At 44.1% G+C, this 17,929-nt stretch overlaps 1 protein-coding gene and 1 pseudogene across 3 annotated transcripts in view; one reads left to right on the top strand and one right to left on the bottom strand.

Annotated features, from left to right (window-relative positions):
- Positions 1-379: 379 nt before the first annotated feature.
- The window catches only part of Smarcc1 (SWI/SNF related, matrix associated, actin dependent regulator of chromatin subfamily c member 1), a 136,060-nt gene continuing 118,510 nt past the window's right edge, over positions 380-17,929 (top strand). For all 3 annotated transcript variants that reach the window (XM_045136268.1, XM_045136267.1, XM_045136269.1), the window contains exons 1-5: positions 380-586; positions 4,255-4,374; positions 11,460-11,545; positions 15,142-15,223; positions 17,290-17,382. In XM_045136268.1, coding sequence (XP_044992203.1) covers positions 395-586; positions 4,255-4,374; positions 11,460-11,545; positions 15,142-15,223; positions 17,290-17,382 — 573 coding nt within the window. In that variant the 5' untranslated portion in view covers positions 380-394. The remainder of the gene's footprint in view (positions 587-4,254; positions 4,375-11,459; positions 11,546-15,141; positions 15,224-17,289; positions 17,383-17,929) is intronic.
- LOC105944278 lies at positions 8,576-11,134 on the bottom strand (annotated as a pseudogene).

The raw sequence follows: 17,929 nt of genomic DNA, 5'->3' as shown, positions 1-17,929 counted from the left end.
CAAACCGCCTCACCGTCGGAAGAAGCCCAGCGTGGAGACACACACAAGAGGGAACCCCATTCAAAGTTCCTAGTAACCCGGGGAGGTGTGCGGAAGAGGCGGGCAGATAGCACTGGCCAAAGGCCCGCCAACAAGGGAGCTGCGCATGCGCACGCCGGTCCGCGCGCAGGCGTCGGTTACGGCGCCGGGCGCCCATCTGGGGGCGGAGCTAAGACCTCAACGCCGGAAGGGGATTGGCTGGGCGAGGGGCTGGGCGGGGCGGAGGGGGTAGGTTCGCGCGCGTGCGCGTGTGTGTATGTGTGTGCGCGTGCGCGCGCGCGGGGGCAGCGAACGGGAAACGCCGCGAGGGTCGGGGAGAGGTCGGGGCGGTGGGAAGCACGGACGGCTTGTGACTATGGCTGCGGCGGCAGGAGGCGGTCCCGGAGCGGCGGCGGGCGCCGTGGGTGCAGGAGGCGCGGGGACGGCTGCGGGGCTGGCGGTTTATCGGCGGAAGGACGGGGGCCCGGCCAGCAAGTTTTGGGAGAGCCCGGACACCGTGTCCCAGCTGGATTCGGTGCGAGTGTGGCTGGGCAAGCACTACAAGAAGGTGGGTTCGCGCGCCCGTGGGGGGTGACCGGGGTGGCTGGGGGGGGGGAGGAGAAAGCCTCGCGACGGGGAGGCTGCAGGGGTCGGGGGTGTGGGGGGCCCGATGGCCTCGCGAGCCTCGGGCCGCCCCTCCCCCCCGCGCGCCACGAGGGACAACAAAGGCAAGGCTCCCCTGCTCGCCACGCCCACCCCCGCGGTCGGCCCGCCTTTGCGGCCGGGAGGGGGGGGTGGGTGTCCGTGACACGCTTCCTCTCCCCCCCCCCTCCCGCCCCCCGTGCCCGCATCCAGGCGACAGCCCCGGCCTGCGGTGGCGTGCAGGAGCAGGTGGAGCTGGGCACAGCCGCAGGGCGTCAATCTCCTCCTCCCTTTTGTTTAGCTTGCCTTAGGTGTGTGAACAAAGAGGGTTCAAGGACCCGAGTCTGCAACCGAGCCGCTGTAGGTTTTCCCGTACAGACCGGGGTCGAAGTCGTTTGGGGCTGTGGTGGGTTCCCTGAGCAACGATGAGCCATTTCCCTTGGAAGTTAATTACAGTGGGTTGCATTGGGGAGAACTTTTATTTTTTTTTTAAAGGTCGTTTTCACTTAATTGCACTTTATTTTTGGGACATATGGCTCCAAGAGTTCCTGGCTTCATTAGTGTGGGCACCGCATTCATTACATCTATATTTTATTAATATGTTTACCCCTTTCTGTTTTTTTTTTTCTCTTAACTCTAGCCTAGGGTAACCCTGACACTTACAGGGATTGAGTCTTTTCTCTCTTCTTTTTTGCAAGCAGAGGAGGGAGGGAGGGAGGGAGAATATGAATGAACACACCAGGGCAAACGAACTCCAGGTACATGTGTCACTGTACATTTGGTTTTACATGGGTACTGGGGAATCAAATTCAGGATGATGTGCTTTGCGGGCAAACAGTTTAATTGCTGAGCCATCTCTCCAGTTCCCCCTTCCCCTTGTTTGTTTAATTATTTATTTTTATTTTGTTTTTTATTTATTTGAGAGAGGGAAAGACGCAAAGTGTGAGAGAGAATGGGTGCACCAGGGCTTCCAGCCGCTGCAAAGGAACGCCAGACACATCTGCAGCTGGCTTACGTGGATACTGGGGAATCGAACCTGGGTCCTTAGGTTAAGCCATCTCTCCAGCCCCAGGTGTTTTGATTTTTTGAGGCAGAGTCTCACTCAAGCTCAGTTTGACCTGTAATCCACTATGTAGTGTCAGGCTGGCCTTGAATTCACATTGATCCTCCTACCTCTGCCTCATGAGTGCTGGGTTTAAAGGCATTTGCCACCCTACGAGGTTAAAAGTTTACTCTTTACATTTTTTTTTAAATTTTATTTTGGAACTTAGTCTCACTCTGTAGTTTACACTGGCCTACACCTGGAACACCATGCCAAGCCTTTTGTTTGTTTGCTTGTTTAAGACAGGCTCTCTGTAGTCCAGGCTGTCCTAGAATTGACCATGTAGACCAGGTTCATTTCAAACTTGGAGCAGTCTTCCTGCCTTGGCATTACAAATGCTGCGATTATAGGCACAAACCAACAAGCTTGGCTTGTTGTAAAAAACTTTGCTTCATTTCTTCCACTTTGGAATGCTGAATCTGGTTTTTCAAAATTGTGACTTAACATCTTGTTTACAATACATATTTTAAAAATTTGTTTTTAAATACATATTGAGGAGTGCCCTTAGATGATCTAATTAAGTGGTCTCAAACAGTCCTGCATGCCTCAAATTTCAGAAGCTTGTTTTTCAATTCTGTGTGTCTCTCATTGAGGACCTTAGTAAAAGGCCTTGCCAGTGTTTTCACCACATGTCGGTACTTAATGCACTGCCCTTGGCAGTAATTTGATAAATATTTGTTGAATCAATGAAAATATAAAGCTAGTCTATGGACTTTCTCATTTAAGCCCTAGGTCTTACGGTCTACATCTCAGTGAAGCTGTCAGTGTTTATAGTGATCTTGAGGGTTCCTTTGATACTACATTATGGTATTTTGAGGAAGTGAGAGGCAATAATTTTATTTTTAGGTGCATTTGTATAACACATACATCTCAGCATTTATCCTTGTCAATATTTTCCAAATATCTTCAGTAGGTGTTGAGTAAATATTTGTTGGATGAATAAACATTATTCTAGGAAACGTATTCATTTAGACTTTGTTGATAACTTTGGCTTAACACAGGAGAATGCATATATTTTTCACTGATACAGAAGTCTGCAGGAGGTGGCTAGCACAGGGAGTGAGGAGCAGGCTTTTACGTGTTAGGTAAGGTTTTGGAAGGCAGCTATGCTCATCACTGTACTGCCAAAGCTAGCTTTTTTTTTGGGGGGGGGTTGGTGATGAGGTAGGGTCGGTCTCTAGCTCAGGCTGACCTGCAATTCACTACATAGTCTCAGGGTGGCTTCAAGATCACAGCTATCTTCTTATGTCTGCCTCCCAAGTGCTGGGAGGGCATGTGCCACCATGCCCTGCGAAGGTGGTATTTTTGTAAGCATTTTAATGAATTCATTTTAGTATAGATTAATGAGTTCATGGCTGGAAAAATTGTTCAGTGATTAGAGGTTGTTTTTTTTTTTTTTTTTTTTTTTTGAGGTAGGGTTTCACTGTAGCTTAGGCTGACCTGGAATTCACTACGTAGTCTCAGGGTGGCCTCAAACTCACAATGATCCTCAACCTGTCTCCCTAGTGCAGGGATTTTTTGTTTTTGTTTTTGTTTTTCAAAGTACGGTCTCACTCTAGCTCAGGCTGACCTGGAATTCACTATGTAGTCTCAGGGTGGCCTCGGACTCACGGTGATCATCCTACCTCTGCCTCCCAAGTGCTGGGATTAAAGGTGTGCATCACCAAGCCTGGCTGCTTTTTTTTTGAGGGGGGGCAGTGGTAGAATTTCAGTCTATCCCAGGCTGGCCTCAAACTCATAGAAATTAGAGATTCTTCTACCTCTACCTCTAGCCTGTTGGGATTTTTCTTTCTTTTTTTTTTTTTTTTTTTTTTTTTTGAGGTAGGGTCTCACTCTGGCCCAGGCTGACCTGGAATTAACTGTGTCGTCTCAGGTTGGTCTCAAACTCACGGCAATCCTCCTACATCTGCCTCCCGAGTGCTGGGATTAAAGGCGTGCGCCACCACGCCAGGCGAGTGTTGAGATTTAAAGGCATGCCCAGCTATTTTTTTTTTAAGGGTCTCATACTAGCCCATGCTGACCTGAAATTCATTGTCTCAGGATGGCCTTGAACTTACAGTGATCCTCCTACCTCTGCCTCTCAAGTGCTGGGATTAAAAGCGTGGACCACTGCACCCGGCTCAGTTTTAAGTTTTTTTTTTTAAAAAAAGACAACAAAACCTCCATAAACTCCATAACAAAATGTTTGCTGTCGTGTGTGTGTGTGTGTGTGTGTGTGTGTGTGTGTGTGTGTATGTATGTATGTATGAGTGTGTATATATATATATGTGTGTATATGTGTGTGTGTGTGTGTGTATATATATATATATATATGTATTTACATAACTATATAAAATGTGTGTGTGTTCCATTACAACTGAAAACGTGTCTGTGATACCTAGAACTTGGGCACTCTGCCATTGCTTAATAGTTACAGAAATAGAAAGTAAGGCAGCTTTCTCTCCTGCACCAATAATAGTACCAGTGTTTGAACCCCCGTCTTTATCTTGCAGTATGTCCATGCAGATGCTCCTACCAATAAAACACTGGCTGGACTGGTAGTTCAGCTTCTACAGTTCCAGGAAGATGCCTTTGGGAAGCACGTCACCAACCCGGCCTTCACCAAGCTCCCTGTAAGTATAGCACCTTATTAGATAGTCACCCTGTTGTTTTTTTGTTTTTTGGTTTTTCGTGGTAGGGTCTTACTCTAGCCCAGGCTGACATGGAATTCACTCTGAGGTCTCAGGGTGGCCTTGAACTCACAATCCTCCTGCCTCTGCCTCCTTAGTGCTGGGATTGAAGGCATGTACCACCATGCCCAGGTCATCCTGTTTACTAAATGCTGACTTGAATTTTTTCTGTTTTTCTTTTTTTTTTTAGCCCAGGCTGACCCAGAATTCACTATGTAGTCTCAGAGTGGCCGCGAACTCAAGGTGATCCTTGTACCTCTGCCTGCCAAGTGCTGGGATTAAAGGTGTGCACCACCACACCTTTAGAATTGAATCCAGAACCTCACACATGCTTAATCAAGTTTTAAAAAATATATTTTATTTATTTATCTATTTGAGAGGGAGGGGGAGGGAGTGAGGGAGGGGTCCTGCCAGGGCCTCCAGCCACTGCAAACAAACTGCAGACACATGTGCCCCCTGTGCATCTGGCTTATGTGGGTCCGGGAGAGTAGAACCCAGGCCCTTTGCCTTTGCAGACAAATGCCTTAACTGCTAAGCCATCTCTCCAGTCCCCCTTTTTTTATTTTTTGAAATAGGATTTTCCCAAGCCCAGGCTGATATGGAACTCACTATGTAGTCTCAGGGTGGCTTTAAACTCATGGTGATTCTCCTACCTCTGCCTCCCAAGTTTTGAGATCAAAGACAACAGCAGGAGAATCTACCAAATTCTTGTTAGGGGGAACACCCCTAAGTCATTCGGAACAGTAGACCTCTTCCATCGAGGTTCCACCTCCCAAATTGATACCAGTTGAGGACCAAAACACATGAGTTTATGATAAGCATCTGATCCAAACCACCACAGAGAGAGCTTGTCTCAAGAAAACACGAAGGTGAGTAATGGAGGAAGACGTGACACTGTCTAGTCTTTGCACTACTTGCACATACATACTACACCACATATACTATTCCACATACATGGCCCAAAACACTACTTTATGTGCTTGACATATGGCTCATGCCTTTAATCCTAGCACTTGGGTGGCTTGAGGTAGGAGGATCACTTTTGAGCCTGGGCTAGGGTAAGACCTTACTTCAAAAAAGAAAGGGCTGGAGAGGTAACTCAGCAGTTAAAAGTGCTCACTTACAAAGTCTGATGGTCTGGGTTTGAGTCCCCAGTACCCACCTAAGGCCAGATGCACTAAGTGGCAGTTGTATCTGGAGTTTGTAGTGGCCAAAGGCTTACCTAGTCTCTTTCTCTGATTGCATGCAAATAAATACAAATAGTGAAAAAGAACAAAAAGAGGGTTGGAGGGATGGCTTAGCAGTTAAGGCACTTGCCTGTGAGGCCTAAGGAACCAGGTTCAGTTTTCCAGGTCCCACAAAAGCCATATGCAAATGTAGCACATGCATCTGGAGTTTGTTTGCAGTGGCTGAAGGCCCTAGTGTACCTACTCTCTGTCTTTCAGAAATGAATAAAACCTTAAAGAAAAGAGAACAAAAAGAAAGCAAATGAAAAATACTTTAGAGTAAAACTTTGTAAGAACAGTATAAAGAACTTGTCTTTATTCCTTACTCAGAGTCTCTAATTAAATACAAGTTTGGCTGGGCATGGTGGAACATGCCTTTAATCCTAGCTGGGTTAGGAGCATCGCTGTAAGTTCCAGGCCAGTCTGAGACTTCATAGTGAATTTCAGGTCAACCTGGGCTAGAGAGAAACCATGCCTTGAAAAACAAATAAAAAATGCTAAATTGGTTTGTCATTATTTTTCTATGTATTTGTTTGTTTATTTTTTGGTTTTTCGTGGTAGGATCTCACTTTAGCTCAGGCTGACCTGGAATTCTCTATGTGGTCTCAAGGTGGCCTTGAACTCATGGTGATCCTCCTACCTCTGCCTCCAGAGTACGGGGATTAAAGGTATGTGTCACCACACCTGGCTGTTTATTTTATTTTATTTTTTTAATTATTTATTTGAGAGCGACAGACACAGAGAGAAAGACAGAGGGAGAGAGAGAGAATGGGCGTGCCAGGGCTTCCAGCCTCTGCAAACGAACTCCAGATGTGTGCGCCCCTTTGTGCATCTGGCTAATGTGGGACCTGGGGAACCGAGCCTCGAACTGGGGTCCTTAGGCTTCACAGGCAAGCACTTAACCGCTAAGCCATCTCTCCAGCCCCTGGCTGTTTATTTATTTAATTTTATTTATTTATTTGCAAGCAGAGAGAGAAAAGAGATGAGAATGGCATGCCAGGGCCTCCAGCCACTGCAGATGAACTCCAGACACATGTGCCACTTGTGCATCTGGCTTATGTGGGTCCTGGAGCATTGAACCTGGGTCTCTCCAGCTCCTATGTATTTATTTATTTATTTATTTATTTATTGGTTTTCTGATTTTTCAAGGTAAGGTCTCACTCAAGCTCAGGCTGACCTGGAATTCACTGTGTAGTCTCATGATGACCACAAACTCTTGGCAATCCTCCTACCTCTGTCTCCCAGGTGCAGGGATTAAAGGTATTTGCCATCACACCAAGCTATGTGTTTAGTTTTTTAAAATTATCTAGGGCTGTAGGGATGCCTTAGTGGTTAAGACACTTGCCTGCAAAGCCAAAGGGCCCAGGTTCGAATCCCCAGGACCCACGTTAGCCAGATGCACTAGGAGACGTACCCGTCTCGAGTTTGTTTGCAGTGGCTGGAGACACTGTAGCGCCCATTCTTTCCCTCTTTCTCTTTCAGATAAATAAATAAATCTATGTATTTGATCACTGTTTGTTTGAAGCCACCCTGAGACTACATAGTAAATTCCAGGTCAGCCTGAGCTAGAGTGAGACCCTACCTCAAAACCAAAAAAAAAAATTTTTATATAATATGATATGCATTGTTTTTATATTTCCTCTTTGGGAACATGTAAGTGTCTTTCAGAATATTTACAGGCTGGAGAGATTGCCTAGTGATTAAGGCACTTGCCTGAGAAGCCTAAGAACCCAGATTTGATTCCCTAGTACCTGTGTAAGCTAAATATACATGATGGCATATGCTGTTGGAGTGACCTTGCTGTGGCTAGAAGCCCTGGAGCACCCCTTCTGTCCTTCCCTCCCCCCTCCTTCCGTTCTCCCCCTTTCTTTGCCTCTTTCTCAGATAATGTTTTTTTAAATGGTATTTAGTTGGGCATGGTGGCACACATCATAAATCTCAGCACTTGGGAGACAATGGTAAAAGGATCACTGAATTCCAGGCCACCCTGTTAGCCTGGGCTAGAGCAGGACCCTACCTTGAAACCCCCCTCCCCCCCCCAAAAAAAAAAACAACAAAGCAGAAAAGCATTTACAAGAGGCTTTAGTTAGGAAGGAGACCTTTTTCCACTCCTGGGAACTGAAGCGTTATTTACTTCTAGATTTTGGAGAATATTTTTAGTCAAGACGCATAATTAAAAATATTCATGGATTAGTGCCAGTAGGACCACATGTACTTGTCTTACTCTCAAAATAGTATTCAGCATTTTCCCAAATGAAAGAGATAATTTGTAATAAAACTAGAACAAAGTTTGGTGAGAAAGACAGTTAACAAAAGCCAGAGAAGTTCTGTTCTAGGGCTAGGGAGATGGCTTAGCAATTAAGGCGCTTGCCCGTGAAGCCTAAGGACCCAGGTTGATTACCTTGTATCCACATAAGCAGATGCACAAGGTGCCATATAGGTCTGGAGTTTGTTTGCAGTGGCTGGAGGCCTAGGTGTGCCTGTTCTGCCTGTTTCTCTGTTTCATAAATAAATAAAAGCATTTTTTTTGAAATGACAGATTTATTAAGCATTTTTTTGGTATCATATCACAAAGTATTAGAAAACTCAGAGTATAAAATACAACAATAACAAACATCATTGTCCCATAGGGACTGTCATATACTTATGCCTATAGTAAATTATATTTTTATTACTAAGAGAGACTTTATTAGGTTAAAAGAAGGAAGTGCAGAGTGCACCTGCTATATGAATGGCAGGATGGAATATAGAGCCCTCTATTGTACATTATTAATTTGTTTTGCAAGCTTTCTTCAGAAATAGACAAAGTTATAAGGAGGTAAAACTATTCTCTACTTAGGCTTATATACATTGATCCTAACACATCATTTCTTCTGGGCATAGCAGATAAAATTAAGAATATTTCATCTTCTTGTCTTGTTACAAAATGAAAAAAAAAATCTTCTAGATTTCTGGGTAAGAGCAGTAACTAGCAATCCCACAATGATTTGCACTATTTCTTGCCATCCAAATGTATCCTTCTTCACCAAAATGGAGGCCCCAGCTGTTTTTCACAAGCCAGTAGTCTTTACCATTAAGGTTACCATAGCCAACCACCAGTACACCATGATTCACTTTGTCAGTACAGGAAGGGTCATCGTAAACACCACTTCGGTAGAGGAAGAAGGAAGGGTGACTGGCATCTATGGCAACCGACACTGGTCCTCTATTGGCCACAGCTTCTTTCAGGGCATCTTCACTGCCAGAGGGAAGTTCAATGTACCCTGAACATGTGGCAGCACGATTTTTTAAGTCATAATGGCATTTTTCATCCTTGGCTTGGTAGGGGTAGGAAGCTTCTGAATCGATGCCGTTGTTATCGATGATGTACTGGAAAGCCTCGGTCATAAAGCCACCATTACAGCCTTTATTTCCGTATTTCTCGGTGGAACAATCTACCAGGTTCTGGGCGCTGAGAGACACCACCTTGCCAGTCTTCAGCTTCAGCTGCGCTTCCAGGGCGCCCACGGCACTGAAGGCTCAGCAGGCGCCGCAGGAGCCCTGAGGCCGGGGCCATTTTTTAAGTTCTATTACTTTTCTAGAATATATAATATTGATGTATAAAAGTTCATTATTTGAGCTGATCTTTTAATTAATGAATTAATTTATATATTTTGGTTTCTTGAGATAGAGTTTCATGCTAGCTCAGGCTATGGAGTCTCAGGGTGGCCTCGAAGGTGATCCACTTAACTTCTGCCTCCCGAGTGCTGTGATTAAAGGCCTGCACCACCATGCTCAGCTTTTGAATTTATGTTAATATTTTATTTTTATTTATTTATTTGAGAGAGAGAGATACACAGAAATAGGGAGGTAGAAAGAGAGAGAATGGGCGCATCAGGGCCTCCAGCCACTGCAAATAAACTCCAGATGTGTGCGTCCCCTTGTGCATCTGGGCTTATGTGGTTCCTGGGAAGTCAAACCTGGTGTTTTGGCTTTGCAGGCAAATGCCTTAACTGCTAAGCCATCTCTTCAGTCCCTGAGCTGATCTTTTAAAAATGAAAATGGAATTTCATAGGGTATACTATTTTGACAAGCTTTTGCTGGCTTGTATGGTATGTTGTATGCTAACTGAGAAGTTAGGTTTGGGAAGAAAATACTGCTTAAGAATTTATTGCATAAACATTGTGAGTTGAAGCAAAAAAAAGTGTTTTTTTTTGTTATGTATGTGTATATCTGTATACGTATGATGTATATGTACTTATGGGCTTGTATGTTTCATGTCATGCCTGTGGAGGCCACATACAACCTTGTGGCCTAGCTTTCCACCTTCTTTGAGACAGGATCTGTCTTGTTTGCTGCTGCAAATGCCAGGATAGTTGGCCCTCCAGCGTGACTCTGCCTGCCATTGCCATTGGCGTGTTGGGATTACCACGCATGGGCCACTTTTTCTGGTTTTACTTGGGTTCTAGGTATTTGAAAACTTACGGAGCAAGTGCTTCTAAATGCTAAGCAATCTCTCCAGCCCCTATATTCTTTTCATGCACAAGTAAAAGTTATTGGTGATGTAGCCCTGTGGTTTCAGCACTCAGAAGACAGTGGCTAGAGGGTCTGAGTTCAAAGTCAGGCCAGCCTGATCATTGGACGGTGGGGTACAGAAGTGTACCACAAAACCCAGCAGAAGTTTTCATAAGCTTTTAATAGTAATTTTTAACATTTATGATTGAAATTGGTAGTAGATTATGATTTTTGTTTTTCTTTTTCTTTTTGTTCATTTTTATTTATTTATTTGAGAGAGGGAAAGGCAGATAGAGAATGGGTGTGCCAGGGCTTCCAGCCACTGCAAGCGAACTCCAGATGCGTGCGTCCCCTTGTGCATCTGGCTAACGTGGATCCTGGGGAATCAATCGAACCGGGGTCCTTAGGCTTCACAGGCAAACACTTAACCACTAAGCCATCTCCCTGGCCCTGCTTGTTTTTTGAGGTAGAGTCTCTAGCCCAGGCTGACCTGGAATTCACTATGTAGTCTCAGGGTGGCCTTGAACTCACAGAGCTCTTCCTAATTCAGCTTCCTTCAATTTTTTAAAAAAAAATTATTACATATTTTATTTGAGAGAGAGGGGACAGATAGAGATTGGGTGTGCCAGAGCCTCTAGCCACTGCAAACCAGCTCGAGATGCATGCACAACCTTATACATCTGGCTTACATGGGTCCTGGGGAATTGAAATTGGTCCTTCAGCTTCACAGGCTAGCACCCTAACCACTAAGCCATCATCTATCTGTCCATGCCCGAATACTTTTTTTTTTTTTTTTTTTTTTTTTTTTGGTTTTTCACGGTAGGGTCTCACTCTGGCTCAGGCTGACCTGAAATTCACTATGTAGTCTCAGGGTGGCCTTGAACTCACGGCAATCCTACCTCTGCCTCCCGAGTGCTGGGATTAAAGGCGTGTGCCACCACGCCCAGCACGTTTTTTTTTTTATCATTTGTGTGTACATCCATATTTATGTGTATGTGCATGTGAGTGCAGATGTGCAAGTACCACTGCTCATGTGTGGAGGTCGGAGGACAACTTCTGTGTTGATTCTCAAGCTCTGCTCTTTGATGTGCCTCCACAGCTTCCTGTTTAGCTGTCAGTGTGCTGGGATGACATAAGCCTGTCATGGCTTCCCACTTTTAATGTGGGGCCGGGGGAGGGGGTCTGAACTTGGGTACTTAGCTTGAATAGCAAGCACTTTATCCAGTGGGCCATCTCCTTAGCTCCCAGGATTGAGTAATTTTTGGCCAAATATTTATTTTTCTCATATACAACTTGTATAATTTTTAGGCAAAATGTTTCATGGATTTCAAAGCTGGAGGTACCTTGTGTCACATTCTTGGAGCTGCTTATAAGTACAAAAATGAACAGGGATGGTAAGTTTTTATAATTATTCCCATATTTCATATGATATAGAAGTTACTTAATGTTAAATCATATTCCTTTGTTGTTTTTAGAAAATTTTACAAGCTGGGCTGGAGACATAGCTCAGCATTTACTTGCAAAGCCTGATGACCTGGGTTCTGTTCCCCAGTACCCATACTCATTCTCTTTCTGCCTGCTTCTGTCTTTCAGATAATGTGCTGGATTAAAGGTGTATGCCCAGTGATACTTTGTTTGGTTTTTTTTTTTACTTATTTATTGAGAGAGAGAGAGAGAGGGAGGGAGAATGAATGAGAATGGGTCTGCTACTGCAAATGAACTCCAGACCCATGTGCCACCATGTGCATCTGGCTTACATGGGTTCTGGGGAGTCAGACCTGGGTCCTTAGGCTTTGCACGCAAATGCCTTAAAGGCTAAGCCATCTCTCGAGCCCGTTTTTTTTTTTTTTGCTTGTTCTTTGTTTGGTTTGGTTTAGTTTTTCAAGGTGTAGGGGTTCTCACTCTGACCTGGAATTCGTTATGTAGTCTCAGGGTGGCCTCAAACGCTCAGTGATCTTCCTACCTCTGTTTCCCTAGTGCCAGGATCAAAGGTGTGAGCCATCATACCCAGCTTCCCTTTTATTTATTATTATTATTATTATTGTTATTATTTTGGTGTTTCGAGGTAGGGTCTCACTCTAGCCCAGGCTGACCTGGAATTCACTATGTAGTCTCAGGGTGACCTTGAACTCACAGTGATCCTCCTACCTCTGCCTCCCTAGTGCTGGGATTAAAGGCATGCGCCACCACACCTGGCTCATGATTATAATTATTATTTTATTTATTTATTTTTTGGTTTTTGAGATAGGGTCTCACTGTAGGTCATGTTGACATGAAATTCACTGTGTAGTGTCAGGGTGGCCTCGAAATCATGGCAGTCCTCCTACCTCTGCCTCCCGAGTGCTGGTATTAAAGGCATGCGCCACCACACCTGGCTCCCTTATTTTATTTAAAAAATATTTTTTTATTTATTTGAGAGAGAGAATGGGCTCACAAGGGCCTCTAGTCTTTGCAAATGAACTCTGGATGCATGCGCTGTCTAGTGCATCTGGGTTTACATGGGTACTGGGAAATTGAACTTGGGTCCTTTTGTCTTTGTAGGTGAGTGTCTTAACTAGTAGGCAATCTCTCCAGTCCCCTTATTTTATTTTTTAAAAATAGAGTTCCAGGTAAACCTGGGCTGGAGTGAGTCCTTAACTGGGCGTTTGACGTATTGGCCAGGCATGGTGGTGCATGCCTTTAATCTTAGCACTCTGGAGGCAGAGCTTCATGCCTGTTAGGCAAGCATTTCACCAGCTGAGCTGTATCCCCACAGGTTGTTTGGTGTGTGTGTGTGTGCACTGGTGTGGTCAGAAGTCCTTGAGGTGTGTGTTCTCTCCTTCCGTCTTTTGGTTGAGACAGGGTCTCTTAGTGTGCTGCTGGGAAGGTCAGGCTAGCCAGCCTGTGAGCTTTAGGTTTGTGTCTTCTCTTCCTCTTACTGCTTTATGTGGGTGCTGAGGACCTGCACCGAGTCATCTTCCCAGTCCCTGGTGTTTTTTTCTTTTCTTTTTTTTTGTTTTACTCTAGCCCAGAGCTGACCTAGAATTCAGTATGTAGTTGCAGGGTGGCCTTGAACTCTTGGCAGTCTCCTACCTCTTCCTCCTGACTGCTGGGATTAAAGACGTGTGCACCACCATGTCTTTAATATTTATTTATTTATTTAGTAAAGAAAAAGAGACCTGCATGGATGTTGATGGCACCATTCCATGGGCCAGGGACTCCAGACGTAATAAAAGGTTGAGGGCTGGAGAGATGGCTTAGTGGTTAAGGCACTTGCCTGAGAAGACTAAGGACCCAGTTTCTATTCTCCAGGACCCATGTAAGCCAGATGCACAAGGTGGCACATGCATCTGGAGTTCATTTGCAGTGGCTGAAGGCCCTGGTACTCTCATTCTCTCTGTCTCCAAAGTAAGTAAAAGAAACATTTAAAAAGTGGGATGTGAAGCTGGGCGTGGTGGCGCATGCCTTTAATCCCAGCACTCTGGAGGTAGAGGTAGGAGGATCACCATGAGTTTGAGGCCACCCTGAAACTACATAGTGAATTCCAGGTCAGCCTGGACCAGAGGGAAACCCTACTTTGAAAAACAAAACAAAAACGAGGGATGGGTAAGATGTCCAGTAAAGATCAGTAGGTGAATTTTTTTTGTACACTGAGTACAGTAGTTGTATCAAATACCTGTTTTGTCAAGGACATGGACATTGTCATCGTAATGGTCTTGTCCTCTTGATGAGATCACGTAGAGGTTGCCTGTTTTGTACTTTCCTCAGGTTTATTTCACTTGCTGGGTGTGAGTGGTGGAAGCAGGCATAACTGGAATTCAAGTCCATCTTTGGCTACATAGTAAGGTCAAGTTTAAATTGCTGTATATAAAGGGCTGTTCCTCTTTGTCATGACATGTAAAATGTTTACATATCCATGTCCTTTTTATCGCAGGTCCTACTTTAATTAAAAATATTTTTTTGCTTTATTTATTAATGAGAGAGAGAGAATGGGCACACCAGGCCCTCTACCCTCTGCAAGCGAACTCCATGTACATACATCTGGCTTGTGTGGGTCCTGAGGAATTGAACCTAGGTTCTTTGGCTCTGCAGGCAAGTTCCTTAACCGCTAAGCCATCTCTCCAGCCCCCTACTTTAATTTTAATTTTTTGGTTTGTTTCAAGGTAAGTCTATCCCAGGCTGCCTTGAAATCACAAAGATCCTCCTACCTCAGCCTCCTGAGTGACAGGACTAAAGGGCTGAGCTACTATGTACTTATAACGTCCCTTGATTGTCTTAATAAGTGGGAGTTGCTTAGACAGTATTTTTAGATTTGTTCTGTTTATTTTCATATGAGATAGTCTTATTACCAGTTCTGTCAGTTAAAGTTCTATGTGTGGGTGAATATGGTCAAAGTCCAGTCACACTGCGTGAAGATGTGTGCGAAGCCTATCCATACAGTTTACCGTTTTCTCCTTGCAGTTCTGGGAGTTGGACCCAGGGCCTCACGCATGCTAAGCAAGCACTCTCCCACTAATCTACAGCCCTCGTCCTGTGGACTATGTGACTATATGACGTACATGTATCTTAGACTTAAGAAAAACGGGCTGGAGAGATGCCTTTAGTAGTTAACTTGCTTGCCTACAAAGCCTGAGAACCCAGGTTGGATTCCCCAAGTATCCACGAAAGCACAAGGTGGCACATGCATCTGGAGTTCTTTTGCAGTCGTGGAGGGTCTGACGTGCCCATTTTGTGTGTTTCTCTCTCTTTTTCTCTGTCTCTCTCAAGTAAATAAAATATTTTAAACAGGAGTAAAACAGGAAACTTCATGGAATTGGTACTTCATTTTGACAGGGGTACTTTGTCATGTTTAGAAAGGCATTGATAGTGCATATAATACTGAGCAAAGACCTTCACACATTTGATAGAATGCTAGTCCAGTTCCTCACTTATTTGAGTCAAATTCTAAAATCAAGTTTCCATTTGTGTTTAAGATGGGGTCAAGCTTAGTAATGCTTTTCTTATCTATTAGGCGAAGATTTGATCTACAGAATCCATCCCGAATGGATCGGAATGTTGAAATGTTTATGAACATTGAAAAAACCTTAGTGCAGGTAAGTTGCAAAGTTAGATTATTTTAATTCTAATTATTACTATCACTAGTGTGTGTGCATGTGTGTGTGTGTGTGTATTTTTAATTTTATTTATTTTTTTCTGAGGTAGGGGCTCACTTTAGCTCAAGCTGACCTGTTATTCACAGTATAGTCTCAGGATGGCCTTGAACTCACAGTGATCCTCCTAGCTCTGCCTCCCAAATGCTGGCATCATACGTGTGCACTACACCCGACTCTCTATTTTTTTTTTTTTTTTCAGGTAGACTCTCACTCTAGTTAGTCCGGGCTGACCTGGAATTCACTATGTAGGCTCAGGGTGCCCTCAAACTCACAGTAATCCTCCTACCTCTGCCTCCTGAGTGCTGCGATTGAAGGCATGGGCCACTACTATTTTTTTCTAAGAATTATTTATTTATTTACTGGAGAGAAAGAGGCAGGGAGGGGGAGGTAGAGTGGGTGCACCAGGGCCTCCAGCCACTTAAAACAAACTCCAGACACATGGGACACCTTGGGCATCTGGCTTACAGGGGTGTTGGGGAATCAAACTTGGGTCTTTTAGGCTTTGCAGGCAAGTGCCTTAGCCACTAACACATCTCTCCAGCCCCCATTTTCTGTGTGTGTGTGGTTTTTTTGAGGTAGGGTCTAACTCTTCACCCAGGCTGACCTCAAACTCACTATGTAGTCTCAGTGGCCTTGAACAGCTTTCATAATTGTAGCCAATAAACCTCCCCTCCCCTGCTTTCCCCTGACAGATTCATCCACCATCATACCCCCTCTGCCCTCTCAGTTAGTGTCTATTATTTATTTATTTATTTGGTTTTTCAAGGTAGAGATTCACTATAGCCCAGGCTGTCCTGGAATTTACTATGTAGTCTCAGGAATTGGTTTGTTTGTTTGTTGTTTTTTGAGATAGGGTCTCACTCTGGTGCAAGCTGACCTGGAATTACCTTTGTAGTCTCAGGGTGCCCTGGAGCTCATGTTGAGCCTCCTACCTCTGCTACCCGTGTGCACCACCATGCCCGGCTTTTTCTTTTTTTTAATGAGAGAGAATTGGTGCACCAGGGCCTCTAACCACTGCAACCGAACTCCAGACACATGCGCCACCTTGTGTGCTTGTGCAGCCTTGTGTTTGTATCACCATGTGTATCTGTCTTAATGGGCTCTCCACAGTTGAACATGGATCCTTAGGCTTTGTAGGCTAGCACCTTAACTGTTAAGCCATTTCTCTACCCATCCCTTTTATATTGATGTCATCTACATAGTGAATTTTAGGTCAGTCCAAGTTACAATGAGACCCTACATCCAAATAGAATTCTATTTGTCTGGTACTTGGAGGTAGAGATAGCAGAATCAGGAGTTTAAGGATGGCCTTGGCTACGTAGAGTTTGAGATCAGTATTGGCCACATGAAGATCTGTGTCAAGAAATAAAAATTAGTTAAAAATTGCTGAATTTCTTTTTTGGTTTTTCGAGGTAGGGTCTTGTTCTAGCCCAGGCTGATCTGTAAATTCACTATGTAGTCTCAGGGTGGCTCCCATCTCTGCCTCCGCCTTCCAAGTGCTGAGATGTGGTGCTTGCGCCAACCACATCCGGCTGCTGAATTTCTTTACCAGTCTTTTTCTGCAAATACTTATCAACATTTCTATAATAGAGGACATCTTTCTATTGTAAAATGTGTGGAGTTGGGGCTGGGAAGATACCTCAGCTGTTTTTAAAAATTAAAATATTTATTTAGCTGGGTTGGTGGCTCACACTTTTAACCCCAGTACTCAAGAGACAGTGGTAGGAGGATCGTTAAGAGTTTGAGCCTAAGGACCTAGGTTCAAACCGCCAAAACCCACATAAGCTCGATGCCATGGTGGCGCATTTGTCTGGAGTTCGTTTGCAGTGGCTAGAAGCCTTTGCACACCCATTCTGTCTGTCTCTCTCTAATAAATAAAAATAAAATATTTAAAAAGTCAAGAAGTGTGGGTTTGCATGCTAGCTTTGACATTAAGATGATGGATGAGCAGTGTTAACATTATTTCAAAAGGCAAAGAATTTCAAAATCTTTTCTTTTGTCCTCAGAACAATTGTCTGGCCAGACCAAACATCTACCTCATTCCAGACATTGATCTGAAGATGGCAAATAAATTGAAAGATATCATCAAACGGCATCAGGTAATAGACATTGTCACACAGAAACATTGTGTACAAGTAGTAAACCTTTAATAAATGTCAGTTACAATCTCTTTGGATTTCTGTATAACAAAAGGAAAGACTTCTATCTTTTAATTGTTAACAGTTATTTTATTTTATTTTGCCCCTTTTAGTCTGTTTTAAGCCTGGAGTAGCATTTGATATGTTATGATGTTATATAGACTAAGAATGAAGTATGCTTATGTAATTAAGGAGACCTATATGTCCTACATCACTTTCTGTTTTTCGAGATAGGGTCTCACCCTAGCTCAGGCTGACCTGGAATTCACTGTGTAGTCTCAAGGTGGTCTTGAACTCATGGCGATTCTCGTACCACTGCCTACCGAGAGCTGGGATTAAAGGTGCGCACCACCATGCCCGGCAAAGAACTCTTAAATCATAGCAATTGTAAAGTCACTAAAGAGGGTTGATGGCATATTATTACATATTGTTACTGATTACAGGAGGTAAAATATATTATAAAAATTATCCTCCTACACTCTTACACATTCAGGTCTGTGTTTATGCT

Source organism: Jaculus jaculus, chromosome 17 (assembly GCF_020740685.1).
Source record: "Jaculus jaculus isolate mJacJac1 chromosome 17, mJacJac1.mat.Y.cur, whole genome shotgun sequence".
In the NCBI taxonomy this organism is placed as follows: Eukaryota; Metazoa; Chordata; class Mammalia; order Rodentia; family Dipodidae; genus Jaculus; species Jaculus jaculus.
The sequence above is the reverse complement of the archived record's forward strand: the minus strand, read 5'-3'. Positions and strand labels throughout refer to the sequence as shown.